Consider the following 23956-nt stretch of genomic DNA (forward strand, 5'->3'; position numbering starts at 1 on the left):
TGAAGAAGCCCATCTGGAGGTCAGTTAGATGGCTTACCACTGGCGCAAACTGAGCAAGGCAAAACAAAATCGTGGACATTGAGTGCCATAAGTGGCCACCAGAATCGTTGCTTTCCTAAACCCTTGGTTCGGCTTATCCCTGGATGACAAGCAACGTTAGAGCAGTGACCCCACTGAATAACTTCAGACCGTAACTCCTCCGGCTCAAATAAACGATTCGGTGGGCATCCGGGCGAAGGGGTTACCCCTTCTAAGGCCGTCTTGACCTTCGATTCGACCTCCCATACGAGTGCTCAGACGACTATTTTCTCAGGTAAAATACACTCGCGAGTCACCTGGCGTTCGGAAGGATCAAAAAGACGGGATAAAGAATTGGGTTTAACATTTTTGAAACCCGGGCGGTACGACAGAGTAAAATCAAAGCGGCCGAAAAAAAGTGCCCAACGAGCCTGCCTGGAATTGAGTCTTTTGGCAGTTCTAATGTACTCTAAATTCTTGTGATCGGTCCAAACAATGAAAGGTACCCCTGACCCTTCCAAGTAGTGATGCCACTCCTCTAAAGCTAATTTGACAGCCAACAATTCTCCATTACCAATGTTATAATTGCATTCAGCAGGAGATAACTGATATGAAAAAAAACAAACGTGCAGGGATGCATCTTATCGTCCGAGGCAGCACGTTGGGAAAAAACTGCTCCTACTCCCACCTCTGATGCGTCGATCTCCACTACGAACTGCCGAGTGGGATCAGGGGCTACAAGGATAGGAGCCGAAACGAAGCTGCTCTTGAGGTTGGTAAAGGCAGTTTCGGCTGCATCAGACCACCTGAACGAAGTACTGGTGGAGGTCAAGGCGGTAAGAGGTAAGACTAGTTGGCTGAAATTACGAAGAAAACGTCGATAAAAATTGGCGAACCCCAGAAACCACTGTAGGGCCTTACGGGAAACTGGAGATGGCCAATCTATCACAGCCTTAACTTTGTCAGGATCCATACATATTCCCTCGGACGAGACGATATACCCTAGGAAGTGGACAGACTGTGCATGGATTACGCATTTCTCCACCTTGACAAAAAGCCCATTCTCAAGTAATCTCTGGAGCACTCGTCTGACGTGTTGCACATGTTCCTGGAGAGATGAAGAAAATAATCAGTATGTCATCCAGGTAGACATATATAAACTGATCTACCATGTCTCTCAACACGTTATTAACGAGTGCTTGGAAAACCCCTGGCGAGTTGGAGAGCGCGAACGGGATCACCAAATAATCAAAGTGCCCTCTAGGGGTGTTAAAGGCGGTTTTCCATTCATCCCCCTTCCTGATGTGGACCAAATGATAAGCATTAGGTAAATCCAATTTTGTGAATACGGATGCTCCCTGTAACCTCTCGAAAGCTGAAGACATCAACGGCAAAGCATAGGTATTCTTTATCATGATGTTGTTCAGCTCTCTGTAAATCAATACAAGGTCGCAGAGAACCATCCTTCCTATCCACAAAAAAGAATCACGCCCCCGCTGGAGAAGAGGAAGGGTGGATGAACCTCGATGCCAAGGAATCAGAAATGTATTTCTCCATGGCCTCCCTCTCTGGAACAGAAAGAGCGAAAAGCTCATTTGATGTGAGCTTTGGCAAATGTGCTCAAAGGCACATTTGATAACACCATGGTCTCCTTCTGAAAGACAGAAACAGGCACAACAGGACAAGCAGAAACCAGACAAGACTCATTACAACTTTCACTCCACAAAGTGAATGTGTTGGAACTCCAATCCACACGTGGATTATGTTTGACCATCGAGGTTCGATATGGTTGCCTGAGGTGAGCAGAGTTATGGGTTCCGTGTTCTGAGTGACGTGGGGCAGTTCCTGGCCATTGAGTGCAGTGACATAGATGGGATGAGACAAAGGAAGGACAGGAAGGTTCAGGTGATGTGCAAGGACAGTGTCAATGGTCCAGGGTCCAGTAGGGCGTGACAGTCGTGAGTATGGTTCTCCCACCACAGTTTCACCGGAAGGAGAGTCGAAGATGTAATTGAGGACTTCCTGGTGGAGATCCCACCCGATAGTAGCCTCAAACTTACTAACGGGGCTGGCTCCTTTACCGGGCATGACTGGAGGGAATGACCTGAGCCACCGCAATACAAACACAGTCCCTGGGACCTCCACCTCTCTCTCTCCTTCTGGGAAAGCCGAGCTCTACCCACCTGCATGGGTTCATGATCGGAGACGGGTGATTAATCCGGGCATCCACCCGGAGCGCCAGGTCGATGAGACCATTGAGTGTTGGAGGCAACTCAAGGAGGTAGATCTCCTTATGAACACGGTCGGCCAGCCCATGCAGAATCGATCCCATTGCACCTCCTCGTTCCACTAGCATGCAGCCGCCAGGGTGCGGAATTGGATGGAGTAATCCGCCACCGACGATTTCCCTTGTCAGAGATTCGAGAGTTGTTGAGCGGCCTCCCTGCCGGCCGCGGCTCGATCAAACACTCCTCATTTCTTTGGAGAGGGCATGGAACGAGGTGCAACACGGATGTTGATTCTCTCACACCACCATCCCCCATAAGGCGGCCCTGCCAGAGAGTAGACTAAGCGCAAACGTAACCTTGGACTGCTCCGTCGCGAAGGTGCAGGGCTGTAATGCAAAATGCATGGAACATTTGTTAAGAAAAGTCTTGCAAAAGTTCGGCTCACGGGAGTAACTCTCTGGCTAGTTAAACACAGTTTAATGAAGATAATGATACAAGACGACAAAAAGACACAAAGATGAAGCTAAGAGCAATACACTGTCCAGGATGGTGCCCAAATTATACAACAAAGTTTGTTTCTAGAAGAAAACTGCCTAATCGTCCACGTTAAGTAGGCATAAGGCAGATCAATAATATAGTTGATAATTAAATGTCCCCAACTAAGCTGTAGGCCTATATACATTGAAAAAATAAATGACTAATGCTTTTTTGCATTAAGTGGTTGCAATACATTTATTTAGCTAAATTTAAAATAAACATTCAGGTGACTTACTTCAACATTCTTTTTTTATTTTAAATGTAGCTAAAACACATTTATTACAACCACTTTAAAACATTTAGTAAATTCATTTAATCTTTTTTTTCTTCAGTTTAGGTCTGTTGATGGCTATAATATTTTTACTATACATTTTGACCCACTGACCTATAATCTATATGAACTAGATTATACAATTCTAGCTAGTATTCATGGAAACGTTAGATAAACTTGTCATTGTTGGTCACAAAAAAAAAAAAAAAAAAACATCTCGAACGGTGCAATGTGACCACTAATGTTACACTTGCTGAGAAGAAAAAAATGACACCGTTCGAGATGTTTTTTTTTTAAATTGCTAGTGCTATCGACAGTTCTTTTGGATTTACACAAAGGTTGTATTTCGTCCCCTTGGAATTATAAGGTTCTATCTGACATTTTTGTCAAAATTGAGTTATTCACATATTCTTATTCTGTGACAATTTATTTACATTATGTGATGTTTTGTTTTATGTTGTGTAAATTTTGGAATTTTTTATTGAAAAAACAAAAAGGTTCTATCTACAGAAGTCTATGGAACACAAAAACTTTAAAGCTCAATTCCTCAAAACTACTCAGAACGCAGATAGAACCTTATAATTCCAAGGGAACGATTTGACTATTACGTTCTTTTTGTCCTTATCTCTGACAAATTCTAAGTAATGAGCATATGTCCACCTCGTGAATGTACAGTCGTCTTCTGCCATCTTCATTAGCCGCTTTTCCACTGGTAAGCGGGACTCTCGAGCACAGCAGGGGCAGAAATCATGCCTCGCGCCACTCCTGTAAAACCTATAAACCCACCTTCACTGGACTATGTCACGCAATAACAAAGTTACACCAACAAGAGGGAGATTAATGAAACCTCGCGGTCTCGCAATGTTTTTTTTTTTTTTTTTGTAACGCAAGCTTTGCCGAAAATGTACATTCTCACTCTGTTTGGGGTTCATATAAACACTCTCTGTATAAATCTTGATTAAAAACACATCTCTTTTGCCGAGTATTAAAATAATGCATCTCATAATTTGCGACTGCAGTTGTATCTGATCAAATGTGAATTCTTATTCTTTAGCTTGGGTTAAACAAATAATTTTTACTTTGTTGGAACAGCAGCTACGCTAATTATGTCTCTATTTGTTTCTCTGTTTTTGGCAGTGGATTTACATCCAAAAGTTGAAGAAAGAGCCTTTATTTGTAACTACTTTCCACTATTTATATAAATGAAAATGTAAAAGGCTCAGAAATGTGTTGGAATCATAAAGATATTTTTTTTTATACAGAATAAAGATACTCCCCTATTTCTTCACATACATGGAATTTTATTATTACCATTTATTTGTTTACGTGTCTTAGCCCACTTAATATTAGTTCATTTACATTTATCACCATTATAGATGTGTATTTCATTGTTTAAAAACACATACGCTTAGACTGGTCACTTCATACTCCAGTACAGTAGGAGGCGGAATGCACCTAAAAAGGCGGTATGCGATCCGCAAACCCACAGAAGAAGAATACGACGACATCTCGCGATGTGTCTTGTGTTTAAGAAACAACTGTCGCGCGCGCTGTAGCGTGTTTCTATCTGCTTGTTTTACTATATTTATAACGAAAACACAATTATATATTAATGGTTTCATTTTATTTTTTTCTGCTTTGGAGTGCAGGATTGTTCTAGAGAAATATTAGTCTTTCGCTGTCTGTATTCGTCGTGTTCCGACTCAAGATTAATATTAGCCCGCTCCCTTTTTTCATGCTAACGTTAGCAGTCGGCGTTTTGACGATTTTATTTTTATCAAACTCTCCGGAATAAACAATTCATCATGGGTTACTTGAAGTTAATAGAGATAGAAAACTTCAAGTCTTACAAAGGCAGACAGATAATCGGGCCTTTCCACAAGTTTACAGCGATTATAGGGCCGAATGGATCAGGTAAGTGTGTTGGCTTATGATAATAACAACACTTTTAACAAACAAACAAAATCGCTTTATTAAACACATATAATTTTAGTCAGTTATGGTACCATTTTGATAACTATATGACATTTTGAGAAAAAGTAGGAACTGTAACGTTATATCTCAAGCATTATTGTGTAATTACACGAACTAGTAACAAGAATAAAGATAAGATACATTTATTAGGTAATCCGAATATGTTATACAAGAACTAAAACATCTAAAAGTAAAGGATACTTAGAATAGTAGTATCTACTAGTAGTAGATTAGCACATTAGCAGATAGCAGCAGCTGTAATTTTTTAAATCAGACGCTCGTGATATGTAGCTTTGTTTTCATTAGTCCTAAAACATGAAACTTTTTAAAACCCTTGTGCGGTCTTCGGTCATTTCTGACAGAAATATTTTACGTTTTGAAATGTTAAAAATCACAGCTTCATCGGAATGATATGAAATGCGGTGACTTTCATAGCATTTGGGGTGTGAACACACAAACAAATTGAGGGCATGATTCGAACAGTCTAAGTGGGCGTAAAAAAAATAGTAACACTCAGGGTCTTCGGTCAAAAATGACCGTCCATAGGAAATGAATGGGAAATAGACAAAAATACAACAATTCAGAGAATATTTGTGTACACAATCTACAAATCGATCACAAAACTGAAAAAAAAGTGCACAGCATTGAAGGGATGACACTATAAAACATCAAGAGTGTGATATTGACACATCCAATCACACACAGATGCACACACACACACATACTTACACATAGACACCTATGAACTACTGTGTCTGTAACAGAGCAAAGTTTTGAGAATGTGAAATCCATTCAATAATTCAGTCATAATGCAGAGAAAATCTAACAGCAGCGAAGGTATGACACTCTGGTTTAATCTGAAATACAACATTAATTTGAAAAATTAGAAGACAAAAAATTCTGTACTATTTTCTATGAGAAAAATTGTTCATAATTATTGCATAAATATGAATTAATACCTTAAATGTTCTCAAATTACAAAAGAAAAAAGAAAAAATATTATTGAATAAAAATATATTCCACTGATTTTACTGGAGGGCAAAAAAGGTACATTTCAGGTGTCCGGTCACTTTTGACAGTGAAGACCCTGAGTGTGACTCCCAAATGAGGGCCGCACAAGGGTTAAAGAACCGCTCCTCTCCTCTGACTCTCAAGTGGGGGTATAACTGCAGGCCATGGATCTCCAAAATGGGTAGAACCTCCAAAATGGTGTGGGGTCTCCTTTCGCAAAAACTTTCACCATTGGCTGTAGCTTCAGCCAATTGTTACTGACTTAAACATTGTTTCTAGTTCATCTTAAATAAAATATGCTATATAAATAAATATTCTCCATGACAGCAGAGCATAGATTGTTTAAACACAGGAGCAGAGCCCAAAGCTTGTGGCCAGTGGTGTTTGAACCCAAGTTTGAAGCTCTGCTTCATTATGTAAACGGGAATCACTCAGGAGTCGTCCCAGCGGAGGGGGGAGATTTTACTCTATTGCTTTATTCCAAGCAATGGGGCCACCCCGGGGCATGAAATTCGCAGGCTAGGACAGGGTAGTGATGCTGGGAGTAAATAAAAAAGTGCCATTGTCCGGTTACCAGTCTCATATCGCATAATCCTATTCATTGTTTATCTCCTGAACTGCAACTCTCTTTAACAAACTATTCAGCGCCAATCCCACCATTCAGTCAATTTCAATGGTTAAGGTAAGGTGTGGGGTAGGTTCTAGGGGTTAGCATTTTTGTTGCATAGTGTAGGAAACACTACTGACACAATGAATAAAAACTTCAGAATCAGCTGTGGGCACGGAGCTTGCACTGAAGTAGTGTTGTCATGATACCAAAATTATTGTTTCGATACCGATACCTAGTCAAGAATTTCAATTTCGATTATTTTCCTGAAAAGGGAAAATACACTCTCAAATATCATTGCTGTGTGTTATTTTAAAACAGGAACAACATTCTAATCATATAACACACTAATAAATGAAAATATGAACGGTATATATGTTAAACATTTGAACAAAATATGAAATATCAAAATATTAAAAATAATTTAGAGCAATGACATTCAAGGTAAAGAAAGAATAAATTTAGCAGCATTATCTCAGTTATCATAAGAAACATAAGATTAATAAATTTATCTTGATTCTGAACTCTGAATAAAAATATGAGCAGTGATTATATTAAACGATGTTTAAATGTCAAAAGATAAAAATCAGTTTAAGCCATGGCATTCAAGTAAAAAAAAAAAAGAAGCAAATAAAATTTAGCAGCAATATCTGAGATATTGTTACTTATTCTGTCAGTTGTGCAACCTTTTCTTTCAGAGGAGAAAACTCAGCCAGTGAGCTTTAATGAGCGTCATCTTTAGTGAGTGTCATCTTTTTCTACCAGCCATGGACCGGCGGCCACAGTATCACTTGTGCTTGCACGTGCAGCCTAGTGATGCCCGGGTCGAATTTTTTCCAACTAATTTTTATTAAATTATTTGGCCCGCCCCAGCCCGCAAATAAAGTAAAATTTCTTTACCCACCTGACCCGCGCATCGGGGACATCACGGAAGATACGTTGCTACTTAGACCTTTGTATTGTAATCTTATCAAAGACCCTAAGAAAATGTGAAAATATTTATTCTAAATATTTAATATAGGTTATATGAAATTGCACTAGTGATGGTTCATCCGTGAACGAATCTTTTAGGTAAACAAATCGTTCTCGTTCAGGTAATCCACTGACTCAGATTTCTCGTTCACTGAAGTACCTCCCTCCACAGCAGCGAAAGTTTAGCCAGAATTTTGAACTTTCTCTTTTTAACTGCAGAAACAAGTAAACACTAAACAGGCTTTTTTTTTTTTAGCTGAACATGTTCACAGCCAATAAAAATTAGAAATGGCTGAAATGTTTGAAAACACTTGTACCCTACCCGATCGAATAAAATCCAGTCTTCTGCTTGTGCGCGATTGAGTCTTTTCAAATTGTGTACGAGAAAAACCAACTTGTTAACGTTGGCCGGCAGCAGTGCGCTCCTGGTTTTACTGATAATAAATCCAGGCTTGGAGAAAATTCTTTCTGATGGTGTGGAAGTAGACGGGATGCTGAGAAATCTCTTTGTGGCCCTGGACCGCTTTGGGTATCTCTCCTCGTTCTTTTGCCACCATTCCTGTGGTCCTGTACTGCTTTTTGTAGTGTCCTTGAAATAAGTCTTCATCTCACTGTCCCTTGGCTGCTGCTCCTCTTCAGCACTGGACAATAGCATCAGCATCACTTGGTCTTTTTCTTGTCTTGAAGGGCATCACAATGTTAAAAGCAATGATCTTATCTGCCTGCATTTTTATAGTTATCCAGCATGATTTGATAATTTTTCAGTTTAATGATTGACATGATTTTGTTCAGTGTTTTTTTTTATTTTTTATTCTGTGCTGAATTACATCTGTCCGTAAGTGAGTTGTATATTGTATAAATTAAGCCTTTTGAGATTTTATCTAATGCAAACTCTTTATTCCTAGGCAAATCAAATCTCATGGATGCTATCAGCTTTGTTCTGGCAGAGAAGACCAGTAACTTGCGTGTAAAGACCCTGAAGGATTTGATTCATGGAGCTCCAGTGGGAAAACCTGCAGCTAACAGAGCATTTGTAACCATGGTGTACCAACAGGACAATGGACAGGAGCTTTCATTCTCCAGAATCATCATAGGTACGTCACACACTTAGGAAGCATTGCTGTTCTTTTACAATAATAAAGTTAGTAATCGGAACCTGGGTTGCATTATTATAATAATGACAATAGTTTGTATATAAATTTTGTTTAAATTCTATTTATCATTTATCAGGGCTCTAGAGTGCGACCTAATTTCTCAACGGTGCGACAAAAAAAAAAGATCATGGGTCGCACCGGTGTAACCAGCCGTTCGAGGTGGGGGGTATTCGTGACTCTGAAAGTCTCCCACTGGTTCAACAACAGACACTAGAGCCCTGCATTTCAGCCCGAGACTGACGGTCCACAATCTTTTTTACGCCCCTTTAGCCGGGCTTCGGGTCAATTTTCACGTCATAGTTCAGACATCCATTAATTAGCAATGAAACAAAATTGCTTTTCTTCCAGGTCTGTTGTGAATGCGACTGTTGACGTACGATGCTGCTGACGTATTTTCTGGTGTGACCAATAACAAAGATAACACGTCATCATGCTTTCGATTTCGATTCTCAATTCGATTTTCTATACTCTATTAACGATTCAACTCAATGAATATAGATTTAATACATTTACTATATTTATGTAAAAGAACAGTGAACATAAGTTTACAAGTGGGTAATTAATAGAAAGAAATTAAGAGCCACAAACCTGTATATTAAACTCTTATTTTATGTACACATGCGTACATTAAAACAGAAGCCATCTCTAATTTTCAAATGCATACAATTGTTAAATACAAGACAATTTTGATGCAAGATGAAAAATGTATGCTGAAAAAAGTCAGAACAGTCACTTTGCCAGTCCTATCACCTTGTTCGTAAAATGTCTGTTTCAAGCGTAGAAGACTTGAGGCAGCTCTAAAAGCAGACACTATATATATATATATATAAGTTTTGTCTCAAGAAGTGAATGTTATTTTTTTTTTCATGGGACTGCAGATGTCTGCAACGGCTGCAAAAGATAAAACTGGTTATGAATAAACAATGAATGCTAAAATTGTACTGTTGCAAGAAACTCATCTCATTGATGATAGCATATAGGCTTATGACACTAATTCATTTAAGTCGGTTCCATTTAAAATAAAAATAATATTACTAAAGATAAAAGGGTAAGATTTCTAATACTTCAAGGATCTTTGTTATGAAAAATGCTAAATAAAACAAATGTTTATTGTTCTAATGTGGATGATAGCAATTTTTATAATGACCTATTTCTTACTCTCTCAACGCTTCCAGGACTCCGTATGATAGCCGGGGACTTTAATTGTACATTAAACCCAGAAAAAGACAGATCAACTGGGTTTGACAATTCACGTAACAACTGTAGGGCCACAAAATGGTTACAAGATAAAGACTTGATGAAATATTTAGGAAAACAGATAGATGAGTACTTTCAAATGAACACTACACAAACTACTGCATGCGTTAAGTGGGAGGCTTTCAAGGCTTTCCTGAGAGGGCATATCATCAGTTATACAGGTTATTAATCAGAAAAAAAAGGAAACTAGACTACAGTTGGAAAATAGAATAAGAGCCCTTCAAATGAAAGTAAATCTGAAAATAGTAGCTCCGTATTTTTCCGACTGTAAGTCGCACCTTAGTATAAGTTGCATCAGTCCAAAAATTAGGGATGTGCAACAGTGATTGAGTACTCGACCGTGACAGCGATGATCGATCACGTAAACGATGATCGAAATTTTTTTTTTTTTTATTGGTTATGGCAGCACGTTGGCCGGAGCCCTGATCTCTGATTGGTTAGCTTCCCACTTGATGCCTCAAAAGACGTAAGAAGACAGATAATCATGGCATCAAAGTCACATAGTGATGGCTTGTTTCCCTTTGAGAAAAACAATGCAAAATACAGTTCAGGGTAAGCTCTGCAGCGCCAAGCTGTCACACAAATCTATAACAAATACAATGCGCTATCATCTAAAATGTGTAGGCCTACATAAAATATCTGGCGATAACAGAGCGGCAACTCAGACGAGCATTGAATCACTTGCCGTAAGACTTAAATGCAACGCAGGCAGAACCGAGAAGACGACAAAGCTATTCGCTGAAATGGTGGTGAAAGATTTGCTGCCCATTAGTTTCAAGGACAGAGAAGGTTTACTTGTCCAGTACCTGGCTGTTCCTGCAACATCTGTTCCAGCGGAGTGAATTTATTCCACTAAATGTGAACAGGCTGCGCACTCTGCTCTCATCTGAGCACGTAGACCGCCTTATCTTTTTGAATATTATTATAGCCCAGTTTGTGCTGATTACAGTTAGATTAGACTTTACCCATTTAGATATTTATAAGAAACTGAAAAAAGCACAAATGTCAGGGCATGACAAAACTTCTCCAGGCCCCAAAATACCCTTAGACTCCAGAAGGTTAATAAAAAAAAAAAATTTACTCAAAATATCTTTTGAATTGTTGTCAAAGCCCCCCTCCCCCCATATCGAGGTTTGTATCGTACCGTGGGTCAAAAATCGTGATACGAACAGAGTCGTGGGTTTGGTGTATCATTACAGCCCTAATTTGGGTTATAGGTTATATATTGGGTTATATATGCCTTTTATAAACACCTCAGTTATTCAACCTGCCAAAGTGGCTAGTTGGAGTCACTGTGTTACCCACCACGAGCAAAATCCACCCAGTTTGGGCGTGTTAATGTCAAGCCCTGCTACCACTCATTGCTTTGAATCTTTTAAGATGCTCTTAATAACTCTTTTTATAATAAAGTGATGGCACACTGCTTTTAAAGGAAAGAAATGGAAAGCGTCTCAGTTTATCTCCGTTATCGTGTTTTCATAAACATTGGAAGTCAAAATCAAAACTAAAATTAGATAATAGCATAGGCCTATGCACAGTTGACATCTGTGATTGACTGCAATGTTCAGTTGATTAAAAACATGCCACAAGTAGGTACTTTTAGACCACAGGAGTATACTATTTTCTGATTAATTGTGGAGCCATATATTTGAGTGTTAAGATTGCTCTCTCTTTAAAAATTATTCATTTTCGTACTTTATGTCTTGTGTAGGTTCCTCTTCAGAGTACCGCATCAATAATAAAGTGGTGGGTCTGTCTGAATACAGTGAAGAATTGGAGAAACTGGGAATCCTCATCAAGGCCAGAAACTTCCTGGTCTTTCAGGTTGTTAGAGATGCTTTATTAAAGTTTACATTTTTTTAAAGATTTAAAGGTCCTATGACATGAACATTTCACTTTCTGAGGTTTTTTAACATTAATATGAGTTCCCCTAGCCTGTATATGGTCCCCAAGTTTCTAGAAATTTGAATCGGTGTAAATTGAGATTTTTCTGTCTTTCTCTGCCTTTGAGAAAATGGAAGCTCAAACGGGCTGATCTTGAATCTCCTCGTTGTGACGTTGTAACGAGAATTGTTACCTCCCCTTTCTCTGCTTTGCCCGCCCAAATATTTACATATAATTCAGTCGCAATTTCAGCACAGGCGTTTCAAACAGACTTTTATGATATGGATTCGACAGCACCGGCACAAACAGTGAGTAACAGTGTTCATTAATGCCTGATCTGTGATCAGTGATTTCTGATGGGTAGCTAATCATTCAAGTTCACACAGACTTTCTTTCTAAATCATTTAATACTGTTTAGGCATCAGTGAATCAAGCCAGTGACTAAACGATCAACTTCACGTTGTTTCTCTTAGTAGCATGAAACAAATCTGTTATTTAAATTGTGATTTAACTACAGAGAGCGATCAAAGAAAGCTCACTTTTTTTTCCGGAGCTGTTACACATCGCGAGAATATCTGCACACTTGCCCAAACTGCCGTTACAATGAATGACGCTATTATGCTGCACAACGGAGCTCTTACTGTATTCATGTGTTTGCTGTTAGCTGTGGTGAAAGCATTTTGTGAGAAAACGTGTTGCAATAATGATGAGATCACTGCATCCACGCGATAAACAGACTCTGTCTACTCAATGCTCATCACTGCAGCCTTTCATGTGATGGGAAAAGATCGAAAAAATAATTATATAATCAACACTTCCATGATTTGTTAATCTCGGCAGCTGTAATAGTTATATATATATATATATATATATATATATATATATATATATATATATATATATATATATATATATATATATATATATATATTATTACACATTAAAAAGCATTTAAAGAAAAGGAAATAATCCATGTCATGGGACCTTTAAATTTTAAAGATAAATTGTAATTTCTGTGCACCAAACTGAATTGATTATCTGTTTGTTTGGCAATCATTTCTGTTTGATAAGGCTAGTGAAACAGAAATTATATGCTAAAAAAAAAATTCCCATTGTCGGTCAGATAATTGTGGGAGGTTGACATAGGACTTGTGATTTTAATGTAAGATTAATAGACCCCCTAAAAAAGATGCAATGCATAAGCATAGCACACAGTCAGGTTTCCACTACGTGTTATGACTGCATGTTAAAACAGTATAGATTTGTATTATTAAACAATCATATGCTCTCATGGGCCTCCTAGAATGATGTGGTGTGCCGAAAAACAGTGTTTTATGGTGCTTTTATCCCCTCCCCCCTAGGGTGCGGTTGAGTCAATTGCCATGAAGAACCCCAAAGAGAGAACTGCTCTGTTCGAAGAAATTTCTCGTTCCGGAGAGCTTGCTCAAGAGTATGACAGATGCAAGAAAGAAATGGTAAAGGCTGAGGAAGACACGCAGTTTAACTACCATCGCAAGAAAAACATCGCTGCTGAGCGAAAGGAAGCCAAGCAAGAGAAAGAAGAGGTGGGCTCCTAATGTAGTCATAGTACATAATTCTTTCTTAAATGTAGGAATAGATTTATTTGGCTGTTAAAAACCCTGAAGACACATGTGCAGTTATAAATTCATAATCTTTGCTGGTTTCTCCATGTGTTATGCCCAGGCGGAACGTTACCAACGGCTTAAAGACGAAGTGGTGCGTGCTCATGTACAGTTACAGCTCTTTAAACTCTTCCACAATGAATCAGAGATTGAGAAACTGAACCGAGAGCTGGCCCACCGCAACAAAGAGATTGATAAGGACAGAAAACGCATGGACCGCGTGGAGGAGGAGCTGAAAGATAAGAAAAAAGAGCTGGGCAGAATGATGAGAGACCAGCAGACGATTGAGAAAGAGATCAAGTGAGTCTAAAACAGAGGTTTAAATGTTTGTCAATTACATTTTTTTTTTTTTTTGGCAATTTTTTGACACCATTGAACATTAACTGCAGCAAATGTGGAGTCATTATTTGATTATCATTATTTTACTGCATCCCTGCTTAAATTTACTGTTTGATAGATTTATTTTACATTGCATATTTGTCTATGCTAAAGTCTTGAAGTAGTCCTACATCTTTTGCGTAATCAAAAGTAAAATTGAGAAACCATCATCTGGGTTATAGGACATGATTATTGGCAGATTATAGTCATTACCTGGCAAAGCAGAGCATCATAAAAGGGTTAGTTCACCCAAAAATCTAAATTATGTCATTAATGACTCACCCTCATGTTGTTCCAAACCCGTAAGACCTCCGTCTATCTTTGGAACACAGTTTAAGATATTTTAGATTTAGTCCAAGAGCTCTCAGTCCCTCCATTGAAGCTGTGTGTACGGTCTACTGTCCATGTCCAGAAAGGTAACGAAAACATCATCAAAGTAGATTTTTTTTAAGCATCGAAAATACATTTTGGTCCAAAAATAGCAACAACTGCGACTTTATTCAGCATTCTCTTCTCTTTCGGGTCTGTTGTGAGATTTCACAGCACAGCAGTTTAGTGATGTCCGATTTTCAAACTAACCACTCGATGTAACTGGATCTTCTTGAACCAGTTCACTAAATCGAACTGAATCGTTTGAAATGAAATTGCTATTTTTGAACCAGAATGTGTTTTCGATGCTTCAAAAATGCTAACTGACCCTCTGATGTCACATGGACTACTTTGATGATGATTTTCTTACCTTTCTGGACATGGACAGTAGACCGTACACACAGCTTCAATGGAGGGACTGAGAGCTCTCAGACTAAATCTAAAATATCTTAAACTGTGTTCAGAAGATGAACGGAGGTCTCACGGGTTTGGAATGACATGAGGGTGAGTTATTAATGACATAATTTAGATTTTTGGGTGAACTAACCCTTTAAGGATGCTTTGCTTTGCCAGGTGATGACTATAATCTGCCAATATAATCACGTCGACACCAGATGATGGTTTCTCAATTTCACACCATTTTGGGTGAACTAACCCTTTAATTTCTATTATGCCCTGAAAATTATAAATAAAAATAGCTTAAAAGACAAACAGTAATGCAGAATTGATCATGGTCAATCAATTATTCTCTAATTGATCACATCTGATAATATATGATAAGAGCCCATCTAATAAGTAATTAACTTTGTGACATGTTGACAGGGAGAAGGATGCAGAGCTTAATCAGAAGAGGCCTCTGTACATTAAAGCCAAGGAGAACACTTCTCACAAGATCAAGAAACTGGAGGCTGCCCGTAAATCACTACAGAACGCCCAGAAATGCTACAAAAAACGCAAGGCAGACATGGAGGAGCTAGACCGTGAACAGGGGGCAGTGGAGATGGCCAGACAGGAGTTCGAGGAGCGAATGGAGGAGGAGGCTCAAAGTCAAGGACAAGATCTACAGCTGGAAGAGAACCAGGTACAGCTGACTTGAGGGTTCTATACTGTTAAAAGTGCAACATTTATTTATTAGACAAAGTTGTATAAAGAGTGTACTGCCTTTGATTTATGTGGTATAGTTTAGGGGTACGCAGATCACGATCGGCCGATCGTTACGCTCATCTCATCAGTAAAGCCGGTTCTCTAATCAGCGATAAATTCCATCAGCTGTTTGATTTCACACAGAGCAGCTGTTACTACACAGAGCCGTTGTTAACTGAGAAGCTGCGCACATCCACGTTCCAGCGATCATGACCGGCACACCCCTAGTATAGTTTTCGGTTGTCTACACCGTTTCTGCACCTCAAGTATTGTTCAGATGTTTAAGTTAAAAACTTTTATGAATAAAATTTTCACAAAAGACAATTTAGTATTAAAAAAATCTTTAGTGAAGAATAAGTGCTGTCAAACAATTAATTGCAATTACATCCAAAATAAATGTTTTTGTTTACATGATGTGTGTGTATACTGTGTATATTTATGTATATATCAATACAAACACATGCATGTGTATATTTCAGATTTTTTTTTATTAAATATATTAAAATATAATATAAAATATTATAATTTGTATATATAAATGTATAGAGGTAAATATTTTCTAAATATATACAGTGTGTATTTATAAAAACATAATATACACAGTACACATACATTAGTAATGTAATCAAAAAATTTTCTTTTTGATGCGATTAATCGTTGGACAGCACTATTAAGAATAAAAAATTAAGTTTTAATATGACTGTTGTCTTTGTGTTTAGGTTAAGGCATATCACCGTCTGAAGGAGGAGGCAAGCAAGCGAGCTGCTACACTGGCTCAAGAGCTGGAGAAATTCAACAGAGACCAAAAAGCTGACCAGGACCGTCTGGATCTGGAGGAGAGAAAGAAAATAGAAACAGAGGTAACAAAGAGTTTCTGTGGGCTTAATTGATACTATGAAAATAATTACTTGATTTGTTGTGATTGTTGTGTATCGATAGGCCAAGATCAAGCAGAAGATCAGAGAGATCGAGGAGAACCAGAAGCGCATTGAGAAGCTGGAGGATTACATCACCACTAGCAGGTACAAACACTTCACAGCTGTTATTGTTCGTGTTATTCAGGGTTTTCGCAAATTTAGTTGTATCAAATTTAAGGTCTTAAGTCTTAATGTAAAAAGTCTTAATTATGTCTTAATTAATTATTACCAGAATTGTGATATGGCTGAATGTGACAATTAAGCTTCAAAATGTTATGATTTCATTGGAAAAACACGAGTGCTGCACGTTCAAAGTCCGGTGCTTAGCTGCTTTGTGTTCTGCTGTTAACGGGGAAACGGTTCTATTTCTACCGAACGCTCCACCTGTTGGCAGAGAATGAATTAACATTTTCAATAAAACTCGTTTTGTTCAGAGTTCAGCAGGGTTGCCAGGTTATCGCAATAAATCTTTCCTATTTGCTACACAAAACTAGCCCAATCGCGAAGAAAATGTATATATTTATACAATTTCATACCATTTAACCATATTTCCTGTTTTTGCTCTATTTCTCCAACAAAGATCATTTAAAAAATGTTTTTCATTTCTGTGCAACAGTACGCTGTTTTTTTTCCTGAATGAATCACCTGTTTAAATGATTCGTAAAACGCAATGGCTCAACATTGAGTTGCTGCTACCTAATGGCGGTTTTAATTTCACATTCTAAAAAAAATAAAAATAATTTCAAACATCAGTTTTCAGTGTTTAAAATATCAAAACATTATCAATGCATTTTGTAATTTCAGGTTAAAGTATTTAATGTCCCTCAGAGCTGCATTATACAGTCTGTAAATAAGGGCTTAAAGTTCTCCGGCACCATGTCGGATCTCTGGCATTACATTACACACTTATACTACATTAAAAAAAAACACTTTTCAAAAGAATAAATACAAAAAACTATTGATTATCACTTTCGAGTCCATGGGTTCACCTGTAGTATGAGAGGAGCAGCTTTTACTCTTAACCAAACTAACCTTACTAGCCAATCAGAACGTTTTGCTCTTATAAACTCAATTGCAGCCCTGATGAATGGAGAAGCGCAGGGCTGGGAAGGTTACTTTTAAAATGTATTTCACTACAGTTTACAAAATACAATCTTTAAAAAGTAATCAGTAACGTATTTCGTTAGATTACTCAGGTTTAGTAACTTTACTTTAGAAACCGGGACGTCGGGCTAGCGATTTTGCAAGCCCTGCCCCTAATATCTATTCAGTTTGTGAACCACTGGTTTTATTAATCAAAATAAATTATTTGTTTAAAAGATTGACTCAAAAAAGAGTCATCTGTTCATGAATCGGATCGTGAACTTGCATTACAGAGTCAAAGATGATCAATTATTGAACATTTCAAATGAATAAAGACTTCATATTAATCAAGACTTCAAGTTCATCTGTAAAGCAAATAAAGCTATCGTTTGACTAAACTTTTTTAATTCATGCATGATTTGTGTGGATCTGTAAACTGTAAATGCAAAGTGTGAATTCTAGGAGAATGTTTGTGTCGTGATGAGCATGCATTGCATCGCTCACTAGGAGCTGCTTAAATAAACAGTTTTTTTTTCAACAGAGAATCCATATTTGTTGAAATCCCCAAACTGTTTACTTTAATAAATGACGTCAAAATAAAAGTAATCACTTTGGTAATCTAAAATACTTTTCAGGTGTAACTGTAATCTGATTACCCCCCATTTAAAATGTTATTATAACGAAATACAGTTACTCATACTTTGTATTTCAAATCCGTAACGTTACATGTATTTCATTACTCCCCAGCTCTGGAGAAGAACGACAAAAAGCTGCGAGGCGCAATGTTTTAAGATGTCCATCGCAAGTTACCATAGAATAACTAATTAAAAAGCAGTGGAGCTTTGTAAACAATCAAAATAGAACAATATTTCCCGGGATTTTTTCACACATTATCTATTAAATTGTATTTTACCGGTAATTTACCAGTGAAAGACTATATGTGTGAAAGGAGCTAAACTCTTCCCCTGTATATGCTGTGAATTTGAATTGCATTCAAAAACTTTCTTCTGGGAAAAGTGTGCATCTCACTAGATTTGTAACGTAAATCATTTATAAACCTTGTCCAACACAGGAGGACATCAACCTATGTCTAAATATGCCATGTATTGTACATAGCATTTTCAAGATACGTTTTGCATTTGTCCAAATATAAAATTTTTATTTATTTAAACATTGTTGAATCACGCTGTAAAGTGGAATGGCACCAGGCCTTTGGTGCCCTCTGCAGGTATTTGCTTTAATACATAATGTACTTACGTTGGTTATGTTCGTATTATGTATAGGCATATATATAACATTATATATTTTAAGTGTTGTTCAGTACAGTATATTTTTTGGTTTTGATATTTTTAGTCAATTATTATTGCCTCATCCAGGGCTCTGAACCTTCAATGAACGAAAATGAAAACAACGGAAACAAAGGAAATTTTGACAGAAACAGTAACAAAATCAAATGTTATAGTTCCGAACAGAATCTAAAATTTGAAATGGCCATTAACTGGTTAATAACGTTATTTATTGTTCCATTTAATGTTTGAAGTTTGCGGTCAACAAATCACAAATTCCAGCAGTATGGCATATGCAAATGTGACGCTGAAGCCAACGAGTGAAATGTCCGCTCAGCTGCGAACTCATCATAGGTAAATCGCAATGGCAATTAAACAGAATTTGGGAAATAATAAAACCGATTTCATAGGGCCCTAGTTATGTTCCCACGGGATGCAACAACTGCCTCATTTGTAATGGGATTAATTGTTTTTGTCATGTCATGGTTCTGATCAGGACACACCATAATAGTATATGTTGAGGGGCGTAACATTTCCGTCAGAGGCTTGAAACATTCGGTCAGTCACAACACACTGGTAAGCTGGACAATCAGAGCACACCTTGCTTTTCAGAGCGACCAGCCTTGTAAAAACCGACACGTTTCAGAAGACGGGGGATAGAGGAGAAACAAAAATTTACATAGTGGAAAATAATGTGCTTTTTGAATCTTAAACCACACAAACCCATTTCATTGCACCAAATACACAAAATAATGTTCTTTTTAGCAACATCATATGACCCTTTTAAATATAGGTTTTTACAAAAAATATGAACTTTATCTGAGCTTTTAATTATGCTTTTTACAGTAATTTTAAAGTTTAATATGGTACTATAGACATTGCCATATACTCTGCTCATATGGTATTCATTTTATGTGCGTAGGTCTTAAAGTCTTACATTTGAGCTTCAAAATCATGCAGAAACCCTGGTCATTGCTCCTTTTTTCTTTCCGTTTCCAGACAGTCTCTGGATGAGCAGAAGAGGATGGAGGAGGAGCTCACAGAAGAGGTGGAACAGGCCAAACGAAGAATAGATGAGATCAACATGGAGCTGAACCAGGTAAAATTTCCGAAAGTTAAGCACTTGAAACAGAAGGTCAAAGTAGGTACACCACAGAAAGGCAAGCACTAAACTTCATCATATACGTTGACAAGTATGCAGTCCTATCAATTTGAGACTGTGGTTTAGTTCACAGTCTCCAAAGTAAACCATATGGCCTGCCTCTTGTGTTAAATGGAAGTAGTGAATTATTATTTTTTTCATCAGATGCTTTGTACAACAGCAAAAAAAAAAGCTGTCACAATGGACAAAATAAACTGTACTTTAATAAATCCTGCCTATATCAACAAAAATGTGGTTTGGGTGGAAGCTGAGGAGTTCCCTTTAACCTTTTCAGTGGTGAGTTTAAAATATTCTAGCGGAGATGGGCGCCGGCGTGTTTGGTTGCACTGCAGTCAGATTTACTGCACTTGAATTCATCAGTTTCTCCCGAAATACAAGTAATAAGTGGCCGGTGAACTGGAAGGAGAATAGAGTGAACTTTTATAGTTACTTACCCTATTTTTCGGACTATAAGTCGCACCTGTCCAAAAATACATCATGATGAGGAAAAAAACATAAGTCGCACTTGACTATAAGTCACATTTATTTAGACCCAAGAGAAAACATTACCGTCTACAGCCGTGAGAGAGTGCTCTGTCTTCAGTGTAGATTACAGGAGACCTGAGCAGCATAGAGCGCCCTCTCGCAGCTGGAGACGGTAATGTTTTCTCTTGGTTCATTTCCCCTCGGTTCATGTCATTCATTTTGATAAATAAGTCGCACCTGACTATAAGTTGCAGGACCAGCCAAACTATGGAAAAAAAGTGACTTATAGTCCGTAAAATATGGTACACTAGGGTTCATTATCGAAGGTGATTCTTCTGGGATAATGAAAGAGATATTGCGTAGCTTGTCAGAAATCTATGGCTCTGTCTATTAAATGCCAAGTCTCACGGTCATTGACTTATAGTAAAATTGTGTTATTTACAAATCCCATTTTGTTAAAAAAAATGTTTAAATAAAACTGTCCATTATACTCTAGTCCTCTAATTCCTCTGTGTCGCTGTCTTTGAGAAAGGTGTTAGCTTACTGCAAACAGTCACACAGCTGCACTTTCAAATTAAGATTTTTAGCCCAATCAAAACTTTATATTATTTATTTTATTTTTGTTCATTTATGGTTTGCTACTGTTGCTTAATGCTAGTGAATAAAAGGAAACAATCCACTCGCAAGCCTTTGCTCATGACAGTACCTTGATCAGTGCAGCTGCATCTCGGTCCGATGATGTCACTTCCAGTGAGGCATGTTGTACACTAGGGCTATGCGATTTGGGGAAAATATCTAATTGTGAAATTTTTTTTTTTTTTTTCTTTCAGATATTGGGATTTGATTTGTGATTTTTACATTTGCTGAATCAAGCTTCAGCTCACTATTGTCAATAATGCGCAGCACTGTATGAGTATCATTACCCTCCTGAGAAAAAGGAAGAAAAAAAAGAAATTTGTACAGTTTGCGTTAAAGCATGTTTTATGGATTATTTCAATAGGAATTACTGTTGTTCTATTAGTTGCCATCTGCCATATTACACCCCACCAATAAAATCCATCAAATAGACACCATTATAGTTTACATTAAAACCAATACAATTCCCATCATAACCCTGAAATCATTTAATTTTCAATTGTGTTTTTAGGAGGGGTTCTGTATATTTGTTTATTTTATTTTTCAGCAGGCAAGACTATAACGGTATAACTACTTTTACAGAATTTACTTGATTACTGAATACCGCTGGAAAGATTTGTTTATTTTCTATAAATAAAGAACTGTTTATTTCTTCAGTCAATTATTAAAGTATTGCATATGTTACATTGGGATTTTAAGAACAAGTGGAAAATGTGCTGAATGTTTAATTTAATCCAAGTGATATAAGTAAGCAGTTAGACTGAATTTACATATGTTTTAAATGCGGAGCCTCATCCATACTGCCAGAATATACCGTATTTTTATGACTATAAGTCGCATCAGTCCAAAAATACGTCATGATGAGGAAAAAAACATATAAGTCGCACTGGACTGTAAGTCACATTTATTTAGACCCAAGAGAAAACATTACCGTCTACAGCTGCGAGAGAGCGCTCTGTCTTCAGTGTAGATTACAGGAGCACTGAGCAGCATAGAGCGCCCTCTCGCGGCTGTAGACGGTAATGTTTTCTCTTGGTTCATTTCTCTTGGTTTATTTCTCTCAGTTCATGTCAAATTAATTTTGATAAGTCACACCTGACAATAAGTCGCAGGACCACCCAAACTATGAAAAAAAGTACGACTTAAAGTCCGGAAAATACGGTAACCGAGCATTAAAAAAACAGGCTGCATGAGTGCGGCAAGTGTGAATGGCTTTTCCGTGACATGGGATGTATCTCTTATTCTCCAGTACTGAAAACAGAACCGATGAGGGAGCTCTTGATCGTTAATTCTTGCATTGTGATGCAGTTCTTGCAAATTACCTTTTTTGATTATTGTCTGTCATTTCAAAGCTTAAGTTACATAACGTTTTTCTTTAGTTTAAATTTGCCTAACTATTGATCTGACCCTATAGATGCCAGATTTTTTTTTTGTGGGTGTTTACCATAGACTGTAAAAAAATATGGACGTAGTGTCCGTGACGTCACCCATAGTCTCCTCAATAGCGGTTTTGAAGCTTAAAGTGTGCAGAGCGAGCCGTCGCTATCTTGGCAGCGCGTCACCCCGCGACTCTCCCGGATAATCGAAAATGGGCAAAAAGGTGGGAGCTGATTTCTGAAGCCACGCCCACCTTGCGCGACGGCATTGTCAGCAGCGGCAATCCACCTGTCACTCAAGTGGCCACGCCCTTAATTATGCAGAACTTTAAGCTATATATGAATGTATCCCTGAAAGGAATTGATTGTCTTCTGAAAAGTTTTGAAAGCATTTTCTATTCATCCTACCTTTTCTATAACTCTGAATAAAGTGGTACGTTTTTTTGTGCTGCTTAATTTACAGGGATAAAGCAGGGTAATTCCATATTACATTTGCTATTTCTCCTTCTATCAGAGAATGACTTGCATAAACTGTATAATCTCTTAACCTAACTGATAGTCTATGGAGTGTCCACAACCATGCCAAGAAAGAAATTTATGATGAGATTTGCATTAATCACTTTGTAACTGTAATGGGTGCAACAGGGGAAAGAATTAAAGGTTATTCAGTGGGGGAAAAAATACATTATTTGCTCAACTGCTTCATACAGGTGATGGAGCAGCTGGGTGATGCTCGTATTGACAGACAGGAAAACAGCAGACAACAGCGTAAGGCTGAGATTCTGGAGAGTATCAAGAGGCTGTATCCTGGATCAGTGGTGAGAAGCAACTTATTGTTCACAGTGTTATTGCGTATATGTGTCTTATAAAGCTGGATGCTCACATATGGTCATCTCATTTTCCAGTACGGGAGACTGATTGACCTTTGCCAGCCCACACAAAAGAAATTTCAGATTGCTGTTACTAAAGTTCTGGGCAAAAACATGGATGCCATCATTGTGGACTCTGAGAAGACGGGTCGTGACTGTATCCAGTACATAAAAGAGCAGCGTGGGGAACCCGAGACCTTCCTCCCCCTAGACTACCTGGAGGTGATTTCACTGGATATTGATCTCACTCAATGTGCTTGAGCAAGTTGGCTTATGTATTGTAATGTCCTCAACAGGTCAGGCCAACAGATGAGAAACTGCGTGAGCTGCGTGGTGCTAAGTTGGTGATTGATGTAATTCGATACGAGCCACCGCAGATAAAGAAAGCCCTGCAATATGCCTGTGGAAATGCCCTGGTCTGTGAAAACGTGGAGGATGCTCGCAGGATTGCATTTGGAGGACCATACAGACACAAGGTACAAAGGGGAAAAAATCATGTCACAAAATTCTTTTTTGAGATCACCGTAATTCAGTAGAAATATAAATGTTATTCTGTATAAAGAGCGTGAGAATAAATCCATTCTAAAATACCAATAACAAGAACTCTGCATTCGTTCTCTTCTCTTTTCCGGGCAACTCTTCTTCTGTGTTTGTTTACATTGGTTTTTGAAACAGCACCACCTCTCTTAGCCCTTTGTGCAACATGTAATCCTAGC

At 37.9% G+C, this 23956-nt stretch overlaps 2 protein-coding genes across 2 annotated transcripts in view; both read left to right on the plus strand.

The window, feature by feature from the left end:
- The window catches only part of LOC128012121 (uncharacterized), a 103026-nt gene that overhangs the window by 45843 nt on the left and 33227 nt on the right, over positions 1 to 23956 (plus strand). The gene's annotated exons all lie outside the window — the stretch shown is intronic.
- Positions 4545 to 23956, plus strand: part of smc1al (structural maintenance of chromosomes 1A, like) — a 32763-nt gene continuing 13351 nt past the window's right edge. Inside the window, exons 1-12 of the mRNA XM_052595118.1 lie at positions 4545 to 4968; positions 8524 to 8712; positions 11741 to 11853; positions 13275 to 13478; positions 13618 to 13856; positions 15126 to 15384; positions 16166 to 16306; positions 16386 to 16468; positions 19732 to 19831; positions 23082 to 23189; positions 23277 to 23462; positions 23537 to 23716. Coding sequence (XP_052451078.1) covers positions 4860 to 4968; positions 8524 to 8712; positions 11741 to 11853; positions 13275 to 13478; positions 13618 to 13856; positions 15126 to 15384; positions 16166 to 16306; positions 16386 to 16468; positions 19732 to 19831; positions 23082 to 23189; positions 23277 to 23462; positions 23537 to 23716 — 1911 coding nt within the window. The 5' untranslated portion in view covers positions 4545 to 4859. The remainder of the gene's footprint in view (positions 4969 to 8523; positions 8713 to 11740; positions 11854 to 13274; positions 13479 to 13617; positions 13857 to 15125; positions 15385 to 16165; positions 16307 to 16385; positions 16469 to 19731; positions 19832 to 23081; positions 23190 to 23276; positions 23463 to 23536; positions 23717 to 23956) is intronic.

The sequence above is a fragment of the Carassius gibelio genome, chromosome B23, assembly GCF_023724105.1.
Source record: "Carassius gibelio isolate Cgi1373 ecotype wild population from Czech Republic chromosome B23, carGib1.2-hapl.c, whole genome shotgun sequence".
Lineage (NCBI taxonomy): Eukaryota > Metazoa > Chordata > Actinopteri > Cypriniformes > Cyprinidae > Carassius > Carassius gibelio.